This window comes from Monoraphidium neglectum (assembly GCF_000611645.1).
Source record: "Monoraphidium neglectum strain SAG 48.87 unplaced genomic scaffold scaffold00162, whole genome shotgun sequence".
Taxonomy (NCBI): domain Eukaryota; kingdom Viridiplantae; phylum Chlorophyta; class Chlorophyceae; order Sphaeropleales; family Selenastraceae; genus Monoraphidium; species Monoraphidium neglectum.
The window spans coordinates 7,999-18,383 of record NW_014013466.1 but is presented as its reverse complement, the minus strand read 5'-3'; the positions used below and the strand labels follow the sequence as shown (position 1 = coordinate 18,383).

Genomic DNA, 10,385 nt, shown 5'->3' with positions numbered 1-10,385 from the left:
GCTGCAGAGACGTGATGCCACGCAGCTCAGCTGCCGAACTCAGCACCACCCGCCACCCCGCGCTCCGGCGGCCGCCTGCTGCACTGCAGATGCTCCCATCATTCCCGGGCGCCCGCCCGTCGACAGGGGCGCCCGCCCACCGTCGTGTTCGCCTTGGCCCGCGCCGCGCTGTCGCGCTCCCGGCTCCTGGGCCGCTTGTCCCTCTTCTCCTTCTTGGCTTTCTTATCCTTTGACCGCTTCTCTTTTTTCCGCTTCTTGTCTTTGCTGCCGCGCTTCCGGTCATCCTTCGAGGAGCGCCGCTTGCCGTCGCTGCTGCCCTTCTTGCGCTGCAGGGCACACACAAGGGAGACAGAAGACCGTTAATATACACGTCAGGTGCGCCGTTGATTGTTGCCTCCCCACCACCCCGGATTTCCAGCAACAAGCCGTGCAACTGGACACGCACACGGCCCCGGGTGTACCCACCCCCCAATCGACAAACTGTGGGTCAGCGTTCGCAGCCCCATTCCCAGCGCGACGCACCTTGCGGCGCCGCTCCTCATCCGATCCTGACGAGTCGTCGGACCCCGACCCGCTGCCGCTGCTGTCGTCGCCGCTGCCGCTGCCGCTGCTGCCGCCGCCCCCGCCGCCGCCGGCCGCCTTGGCGCCTTCCCCGGCGTCCTCCACCAACTCCTGTATGCGCTTGCGCTTCTGCGCGGCGCAGGCGGGCACGCGCGGTTGTTGCAGGAGTGATGGTTGTTGCAGGAGGGATTGCCCGCACAAGCGGCGTGGTGAATGCGCACACACACCTCCCTCCCTCTCTCTCTCTCACTCTCTCTCTCTCTCTCTCTCTCTTATGTGTGTGTGTGTGTCTTTGTTACGCAGCCGGCCTGCAGGCGGGCCGTCCGCCCACATGCGATGCGTGGCCAGCAACGCGGCGCGAGGGTCGCAAGAAAAAGCTAGGGTCGGCCCGCCTCAGCAGCAGGGTGGCCAGCAGGGGGCACGCCGCGGAGTGAGCCCTGCCCGTCGAGCTGCCAAGCCGGCGGCGCGGCAAGAGGCGGCGGGAGCGCGGGGCGGGGGCGGGCACCTTGGTTATTGCGTTCAGCTTATCCAGCTCAGCCACTTGAAATGAGCGCAGCAGCTCGACCGCTGCGTCCACGTTCCAGTCCGTCTTGGCCAGCGCGAAAGCGCGCAGCTTCGAGCCCAGCGCCGGCATGAGGGCAGAGAGCTGCGGGGGCAGCATGTGTTGCGGCGCAGCAGGCGCAGGAGGAAGAGCGGCAGCGTGGAGGCGCAGCCGGCGATCGAGAAAGGAGAGGTTGCCGGTGCAGACAAGGCATCCGGAAGCGCCTGAAGGTCGCGGTGGTGCAGGGTGCGCATGGGTTGGGGCGACGTGCAAAGGGCGGCAGGCGCAAACCGAGTGGGGCACTCGAGGGCAGCCCACCTTTTCAATCGCCATGTTCTCCTTCTCCTGCTGCATGCGCTCGTTGTGCCTCTCCACCAGCGTCGGCCCGCGGGTGTCGACATCGTTGGGGTTGCCGCGGGTGTACTCTGTCGTCAGGTCCCCGAGAGTGGTCGGCGCGGCTGCCGACGCCATTGCTGCTCCTGCTGCAGCAGCTGCTTGCGCCCCGCGCCCCCACCCTGCCCAGCAGTAAGCGTTGCGCTGCTTGCTGCTACTGCGGCGATGAGCAGCCTTCTTGGACCGTTTGAGTCGTTAAACGTGGCACGAAAGGACGCGGGGGTCGATCTGCTGACGCTGTCTGAGCACAATGGCTATAGATAGAGCACTCTTTTGTTGCAAGGTAGAACGGACATGAAGATAATTGTAAAACCATTATTCATATATTCTTCACAGCGATGCGTGGTACCCCAGCTGTTGATCTGGCTCTTGATGCAAGACACGCCAGTTGAGAGTTGTCGCTGAAGGTTGCACAGCATACCAAGCTTCCTTATTGTGGCGCGTCATCTGCACATCCCACCTCACCTCCTAACCTCGACAGACAGCATCGACGAGCGAGTACGGTAGACCTGACCTTCAACGGCCCCCAGAGTCGCGCTCGTTGGCCTGAGTACGGTCAATTGGGCCAGATACACATATCTCATAGTCAGCCGCACGGCGCGAGGCCGCATATATACGTACCCGCGCACGCACCCGTCGGCGTCGACCGCGATGCCGCATGAAGACGACCCTTTCAGCGACCTGGCGGCAGGCCTGACGCCCACTCTCCCTGTCAGCGCTCCCAGCGGGCAGCCCGTGTCACCCCTTGGCGCCGGTCACGCCCCACCCGGCGCGGCCCCCGCTGGCGACGACGCCGCGCCCGATCCCGCAGCCCGGTTCGCGGCGCACGTCGCCGCGGCATACAGCAGCGACCAGCCGTCCTTGCTGTCGGCGCTGGCCATGGCCAACATCCCATTGGACGACTCGCCGTCCCCGAGCTTCACCGACGTGGCGCCTGCGGCGTCGCCGAGCGGCGGCGGCGCCTCGGCGCTGCCTGAACACCCGGCGCCGGGCCCCGCCACAGCGCCGCCCGCGCCCGCGTCGGACGGCGGCGGCGCAGGCGCGCCTTTGGACGGCGCGGCGCTGCTGGACGAGCTGCTGCAGGCCAGCGCCAGCCAGGCGGGGCCACCCCTCAAGGTACGGGGCGGCCAGCGCCCAAGTCCACCCGCCTGTTGACCCATCGCGGCCCTCAGTCCACAGCGGGCCGCGGCCTCGCTGTGCTGCCTCCGCCATCCAGCGCTGCCCGCTGCAAGCCTGTGGCAGCACAGCTACCGTATCAACCCCGCTCGCCCCCTGGGTCGCCGCCCCGCCGTGATGCCAGATCAGCATCAGGGACCCTGAGCGGGTGGAGGTGTCGCGCATGGGTGTCCCCGTGGGGGCGTTCCTCACTTACCTCGTCCGAACCGAGTCGCCGGAGCAGGTGGGTCGCGCCGCGCGCTTCCAAGCACACCACCTCCCTCTCCCATGGCAGCAGCTGCGCGCAGCGGCGGTGCAGGGTGCGGCAGGGCGGTGCGGCTGGGGCGTTGCCAAGCAGCAGCGGCCAGCGGCGGCTCTCGGAGCCTCTCTGTTCGACCCGCACCGCCCGCTGGGCTGCACTCTGCATCCCCTTTGCAGCCCGGAAAGGTTGTGGAGGTGCGGCGGCGGTTCACTGACTTTGACCAGCTGCACAAGGTCCTGAAGGAGCGCAACAGGTAGGCGCCTGATTGGCGGCCTCCTGATGCGGAACCAGGGGAGACAGCGAGCTGTGCAGCTCAAGAGCTAGATCCACGCTGCCGCCCGTCCCCTTGGTTTCTAAGTGTCTCCGCCACGTGCCAATAACGGGTTCTGCGTTGCATGCACTTGCCTTCCAGCGCTCTGCGAGGCCGACGCTTAATACCTATCGATGTGCACCCCTCGGCGCGCACGCCGCGCCGCGCCGCGCCGCGCAGGGGCTTCTTCTTCCCGCCGCTCCCTGAGAAGGCTTTTTTCGAGTCCAGGCTCGGGTGGACCGACAACCTCGTGAAAGTGCGGCGCGTCGACCTGCAGGTGCGCTCGGGGGCCGCCGCGGCCGACGCCGCCACTCGGCTTGTGCTGTCGGTCTCACGCATGGCTTCATGCGCCTCTCTCCAGGCCCCAATGCTGCTGCCCTGGAAACACGCCTGTGTCGCGCGTTCCACAAACCCCTGGTGCGCCGCAGGCGTACATGCGCACGATCTCAGGCCACCCGGTGCTGCGGGCCTGCGAGGAGCTGCGGCTCTTCCTGTCGCACCCGGACGACCTCTCAGCCTGCGCCCGCTGGCAGCAGATGCTGCAGCACCCCGCGGGCGACGCGCTGAGGGCGGCCCTCTCGGGGCTCGGGAGGGAGGGCAACGCGGAGAGGGCGCTCGACCGGTCCCTCAGCGGCGGCCTGGGCGGCGGCGGCGGCGGCGGCGGGCCGTCCGCCAACGGGGCTGCGGCCGCCGGCGGTGGCGGCGGCGGCGGCGGGGGTGGGCTGTCGTTCAGGATGTTGCGGGTGAAGCAGAGCCTGATGGGCGTGGTGGCTCAGAAGACCCGGCGGCCGCAGGCCGCGCTGCCGCCGGATGAGGCGCAGCTGCGGCAGGCGAAGGAGCATTTCAAGTGAGCCTGAGTTCGGGTGCCCGCATGGTGCTTTCGCGCTGCCGAGGGTCGCAGCCAGGGGCTGCAGGGGCGGTCAAGGCGTGCCAGGTCCCCGTGCAGCAGCGCCCGCTGTTGGGGCCGCGCCAGCCACGGGCATGGAGGGACCCACCTGCCTCTTGTTCGCATGAGTCTTTGCTGGCCACCATTTCCCTGTGCCAGTCACAAGACTCTTGGAATGCGCGCCCCCGCCCCACCTGTGGATCCATTTCCATCGTATATCGTAAACGCGCGCACACACACACACACACACACACACACACACACGCACGCACGCACGCACGCGCACGCACGCACACACACACGCACGCGCACACACACCCTCACACAAACACATACACGCGCACACACACACACACTCTCTCTCACCCACTCACTACGCACACACATGCACGCGCGTGTCCCTTGTTCGCCCCACAGGGAGCTCATGGTGCACCTGTCAAACGCCTCAGCCACGGCGCGGTCCCTGGTCAGCAACATGGAGGCACTCTGCGAGGACGTCGGGGCGCTGGGGAAGGGCTTTGGCGCGATGGCGCGCTTCGAGGAGGCCAGCTCCAGCATCAGCGGGCAGTACACGCCGTGGTGGGCTGCGTGCGTGTGGGTATGTTTGCCACAATGCATGTGTGTGCATGTGTGTGTGTGTGTGTGTGTGTGTGTCCGGGTGTGCACGCGCGTTCTGAGTTGCATACATGCAGTGCAAGGTTCTCAAACCCCGTGGCTTGCGTCGATACGCAAGTCGTGCCAGCCTGCGGTCGGCTATGTGTTATGAGAAACATCCCAAGCCCCGTGCCCCGTCCCTGAATGCCCCCCTGCGGCCCCTTCAGCCCCACCCGCCTTTCCCCGCTCCCCTCCGCGCCCCTTCACGCCGCCGCAGCGGCCACGCGGCGACGCGGCGGGCGGCCGACCTGCAGCGGGTCGGGACCGCCACGGGTCACGCGCACGGCGTCATGAAGACGTTTGCCCTGCGCACCGCGGCCAGCCTGGTCTTCCTCCATGACTACCACGTGAGGCGCCGCCTCCGCGGGGCTGGCCAGGGCATCCCAAGGGCAGGCAGATGCATAGTTATATGCAAGCTTCAAACAAGCTTCCCCAAGGTATTGCGTCAACAGCACATTGCAGCAGCAACCCCATGACACCCCACAACATCTTGAGTTTATACCTGAACGGATTGTCGCTTCGCCGTACACACCCGTCCCCCCCCCCTCCCAGGTGTTGGTCCCCGAGGCCATCTCTGCCCTGGAGGAGCGCGAGGCGGCCCTGGCCGTGGTGGAGCTGCTGCGGGAGGAGCTCGCCGACAAGGACGCCGCGCTCACCAGGGCGCAGCAGCACGCGGCGGCGGCGGGGGCGGCGCACTCGTCGCAGCAGCAGCAGCATCAGCCGTACGGCGCGGAGCGGGGCTGGCCGGGGCTGCTGCCGGGGTCGCCGCCGCAGGGCCGGCAGGACCAGGTGGCGGCGCAGCTGCGGGGCGCGGTGTCGCAGCTCCAATCCGGGGTGACGCAGCTGCAGGCGGGCGCGCAGGAGAAGAAGGCGGCGCAGCTGGCCGGGGCTGTCACGCAGCTGCAGGTGCGGGGGCGCGGCGCGGCGGCGCAGCGGTGCGGCGGCGCGGCGGTTGGCGGCGCGCAAGGCGCCGGCTTGCAGACGGCGTGCTCGCTTCTGCCGGGCCCCGCAGCCGCTGCGGCCCGTGGCTCGCGTGCATCCCAGCTGCGGCGCCTTCGCGTCCTCCGCATGCCCTACTTCCTTCCTTTGTCCGTCCCTCTGCAAACGGCTCGTCTTTCCACAAAAACAGCAATACACTCCACCCGCCTCGACGCGCGACCGCTGTAACCACGGCCGCCGCAGGAGCAAATTGAGGCTGCCCAGGCGCACTACGAGCTGCTCAAGAGCCGCAACCTGTCAGAGCTGGAGCGCCTCAACCTCGAGAGGGCCGAAGACTTTGGGACGGCCCTGGCGCACTTTTCGAGGGTGCAGGCCCAGCTGGCGGCCGCGGTGGCCGAGGTCTGGGGGTCCTTGGGAGTGGGCGGTGGTGGGGCGGCGGCCGAGTGACGATGATCCCGGGCAGTGTGGGACCCAGTATGATTGAAGAATTCTGCTCAATCTCGGGGATGCGGCGATGAAGGCGGTTGTCCCGTGTGTTGGCGTGGTGAACGCTCTGTTGGCATTGCGAAGCTCTAGGCAGCAGCTTTATCTGATTTCATCACAATTTCACAGGTATGCTTGAAGCATGTGCCGTATGCCTCAATCCCAATGCATTTATATGGATGGAATTCACCGGCTGCGGCGGCCGGAAGCCGAGCGCTCGGTATGCTGATATGCTGCGATGTGGGCGCCAAAGCGGGGCCCCAGCGTAAGTAGTGGGGCCCAGGGTTGCACAGGGCGACATGCCTGCGATGTGGCGGATCGTGGTTTCACCTGCCATTCAAGCTGCTGCCGGGCTCGTCCTGTGCTGCCGCCTGCGGCAGCGTCCTCAGGTACCGCACGGCGCTGGTGGACGCTCTTGTCACCCACCCGTGCGCAACCGCACTCCCACCAACCTCAACCGTCGTCGCTGCATCACGCGGTGAAAGGCACGGCCTCCCATACATTGCCATGCATAAACAGCGTCCTTGCCCTGCCTGCGTGCTTGCTGCAATGCATGCTCTGGCGCACAGCAGTTTGCACCTCCAACAGCAATTGTGCCGGTGACGCCATCTTCCGTCCTTCCCGTGCGCTTGTAACGTGGGAGGCTGTGCCGCAGATGTCTAAACCTGAAAGTTATAACCTTTCGCACGTAATACTTTTGCAGCCCGTGCGCAGCTTGGGGTCCGACCTCCGATCACGCGCGGAACCTCGCCTCATCTCCGCACTTGCAGCTTGAATTGCGTTTCTCATGCTTCGCTTGATATCTTAAGCTCTGGTCACCCGTCCGCACGTCCGTCGCACCGACGGACACGCCACATACGCGTGCTCGACCAGGAGTCCGCAGTTGTACCTGTTGAGCGCATCTCACTAATGTCGGCAGCTGATGTCTCATGGCCCTTCGCGCCACCAGGCCACGCATTCCAGGCGTTGGGCTCGAGCGCGCCCCTGAGCCCTGCACATGGCTCTCCTGGCGCACGCCTACAGCACAAGCTCAGCGGCGAGCGGTGGCTTGCGACCACGAGCCAGCCTGGAGCACGATCTTTGAGGGTGCGTGGCCGGGCGAGTCTATAAGCAGCAGCTTGGGCGCCGACCGGGGGGCGGCGGCTGGTGTCGTGCAGTGGGCGTGCGCAGCCCGTAGGGTCACCCCGGCCAACGCATCACCCCCAGCTACGCACCCCCTCCCCCTGACGCCCGCTGCCGCACGCCGCCCGCAGGTTAGCGTCGATGATCCCAATCGTGATGCTGTGCGGCCGTCGGCCGCCTCCCTCGCCTTCCCTGTGTATGTGGATGGCCGGGAGGTGCGTGATCTTGTAATCTCTCGTAATCCCCCGCCGCCTCGCGTTTGGGCCTGATGAGGCGAGGGGCCCCAAGCGTTGGTCGACGCCAAGCGCGGCGCGGCTCCCTTCGCGGCGCAGCCAGGCGCCTGTGCGGCCGCAAGGCGGGCTGGGTGCGATTGCATCCGCGGGCAGCGTGCAGCGGGCGTCCACACCACACGAAAAAGCCCTATAGCGCCCGCCCCCCGCTGCTCCCTCGCTCGCAGGTCTCAAGGCGGGCGGCGGACTTTGACCAGCTGCACAAGCTGCTGAGGCGGCAGTACAGGTGCGGCGCGGTGGTGCGACACGTCCCGCAAGCCGCAGGGCCCGGATGATCGCACTGTTGCGGCCTGGCATGCACACAGCCCCATGGTACCACTGGAGGAAGAGGTGCCGAAACAGCCAACTCTTTGCCGCACACTTCACATGAAGCGAATGCCCGATCCACGCCCTTACACATGCGACCACATGCCCGCACGCGGCTTGCAGGGGCTTCTTCTTCCCGCCCTCCCCGGTCAGGAGCAAGCCGGCGCCCGGGTCGCGCGCGGCGCGGCGCCATGCGTCCATCCAAGAGCGGCGGATGGAGCTCCAGGTGTGGCCAAATGGACAGGTTGCGCCCCGCGGTCGCGGTGGAAAGTCACTGGCATCCCGCTTGGAACCCTTTTTTGCTGCAGCAGAACCTGGGAGGTTGCTGGCAATCAGCCGGATAGACATCCAAATGCGAGGGTGCGGGACACTATATACCGTCACGCAGCGGTCGAGACGCGCCAATGGGCCACAAATCATATCAAACACGCACCCTGCCCGCGCGCCCCGCTGCACCGCAGGTGTTCCTGCGCGCCATCGTCGGCCACCCCGCCCTCCGCTCCTCAGAAGAGCTGCGCCTCTTCCTGCTGCACCCCGACGACCTCGCGACCTGCGCGCGCTGGCAGGAGCTGCGGCGGCGGCCGCAGCCCGAGGGCGCCCGCGCGCTGCTGGCCGGCCTCGAGTTGGGCGAGGACACCCCGGCGCCCTGCCCCTCTCCCTGCAGCAGCGCCGGCGGCGGCCGCCGCAGCGACTGGAGCTTCACGAGCGCCGCCAGCAGCAGCAGCGGCGGCGGCGGCAGCGGCGCCTTTGCGGTCGGCAGCGGCCCGTCGGTGCTCGGCCGTGGGATGGTCGGGCTGTCGTTCACCTCGATGCGCGCGAAGCACTCGCTGCGGGGGATGCTGGCGCGCACCCCCGAGCAGCCGCAGTCGCCGCAGGAGATGGAGCTGAGGCAGGCAAAGGACATGCTGAGGTGGGGCTCACAGGGGCACGCGCCGCAGCCAGGCCGCGAGTGTGTGGCCTCGCGTCCCACGCGTCCCGCCGCTGGAACGGGCCTCTCCTTAGCCACCTCTGCTTCGACCACCCCTGCTTTCCCCTGGCAGCTTCCGTGCACCTGGAAGACGTTTGCCGGCTGCTTTCGAGCCCCCAAAACCGGCTGAACAATTTGATATCATGCACGCTCCCCACATCCCTTGGCCCCAAACACCCCGGCCGACACACCTAATTGTCGCCCCCTATTCCCCAAAATACCTGCCTTTGCAGGCACCTGCTGGAGCACCTGACAGTCGCTGGCGCGGCGGCCGAGGCAGTGGTCGACCGCATGGAGGGTCTCTGCGAGGACATGCGCGCGCTGGGGGAGGGCATGGCGGCGATGGCGGCGTTCGGTGACATCACTGGGCGCGACGGTGACATCTGCGGGTGAGCGGGGCCCCCAACGAACCCTTGTGGCCCCGAAACTGACCCGCCGGCCTCCCCCTCGCCAGGCGTCCGCCGGGTGGTTTCAAGTGAGATGATCGCCATGACGCCTGCCCTTCGCCCCCGCTGCATCCATCACTGCAGTGCCGAGGGAGGGCCCGACGCGGCAGAGCGGACCGACTCAATGTCGCGCCAGGCCAACAAGGCACTGCAGGCGTTTGCGCAGAAGACGAGCGCCGGCCTGGCCTTCCTGAGGGAGTGGCAGGTGGGTGTTGTCGCACTGCCATCTGGCGGAGCCACGTCTCACCGCCCTTGGCGCTCGTTTCATGGTCCGCGTGCCGCCTCAGGTCGGCCCGCCTGCTGCAGACGGTGGCAACCCCACCCTTCCCCTTGGCTCCCCACACAGCGCTGGGGAGTCTGGCGGGCTTCAACTCTGCCGCCTGTCGCACTCACACCTTCATTCAACCCGGCACACCGGGATCTCCCCCCCCAAAACACATACGCTCTCACCCTGATCACCCTTCAAAACATGGATCCTCGTGTACCCCAGAACATCACCCACACACATCAACACACACTCGCATACACCCCCCCCCCTCCCAGGTGTTGGTCCCCGAGGCCATCTCAGCTCTGGAGGAGCGCGAGGCGGCCCTGGCCGTGGTGGAGCTGCTGCGGGAGGAGCTCGCCGACAAGGACGCCGCGCTGACCAGGGCGCAGCAGCACGCGGCGGCGGCGCTGCGGCGGGCCGGCGCGCGGGGCGGCGAGGCCGAGGCGGAGGCCGCGGCGGGGGACGGGTTTGCGATGGCGGCGGTTCAGGAGAAGCTGGCGGCGCAGCTGGCTCTGGAGGTTGAGGATATTAGGGTGAGGGCCAGGGCGAGCGCCCGCGCGGGACGCACACTGAAAAGCACGGGTGGTGCGGCGCCAGCTGATTGACGCATGAGCTGACACGCGGCAGCCGGGTGCTGTTGGGTGATGACGTCATGCATCACACATGCACAGTCACATTCTCGTACACACACTCACACACTTGAACACACACACACACACACACACACACACACACACACACACACACACACACACACACACACACACACACACTAACACACACACACACACACACACACACA

General features: G+C 67.1%; 1 protein-coding gene across 1 annotated transcript in view; it reads left to right on the top strand.

Annotated features, from left to right (window-relative positions):
* Positions 1 to 2,146: 2,146 nt before the first annotated feature.
* MNEG_1581 (hypothetical protein) overlaps positions 2,147 to 10,385 on the top strand; it is a gene marked incomplete at both ends in the record, with an annotated part of 8,903 nt that continues 664 nt past the window's right edge. Inside the window, 16 exons of the mRNA XM_014049937.1 lie at positions 2,147 to 2,611; positions 2,796 to 2,894; positions 3,089 to 3,165; positions 3,403 to 3,499; positions 3,651 to 4,069; positions 4,526 to 4,687; positions 4,980 to 5,109; positions 5,315 to 5,713; positions 5,945 to 6,100; positions 7,438 to 7,521; positions 7,764 to 7,822; positions 8,026 to 8,128; positions 8,364 to 8,812; positions 9,103 to 9,258; positions 9,400 to 9,520; positions 9,859 to 10,116. Of these exons, the coding sequence (XP_013905391.1) occupies positions 2,147 to 2,611; positions 2,796 to 2,894; positions 3,089 to 3,165; positions 3,403 to 3,499; positions 3,651 to 4,069; positions 4,526 to 4,687; positions 4,980 to 5,109; positions 5,315 to 5,713; positions 5,945 to 6,100; positions 7,438 to 7,521; positions 7,764 to 7,822; positions 8,026 to 8,128; positions 8,364 to 8,812; positions 9,103 to 9,258; positions 9,400 to 9,520; positions 9,859 to 10,116 (3,234 nt within the window). The remainder of the gene's footprint in view (positions 2,612 to 2,795; positions 2,895 to 3,088; positions 3,166 to 3,402; positions 3,500 to 3,650; positions 4,070 to 4,525; positions 4,688 to 4,979; positions 5,110 to 5,314; positions 5,714 to 5,944; positions 6,101 to 7,437; positions 7,522 to 7,763; positions 7,823 to 8,025; positions 8,129 to 8,363; positions 8,813 to 9,102; positions 9,259 to 9,399; positions 9,521 to 9,858; positions 10,117 to 10,385) is intronic.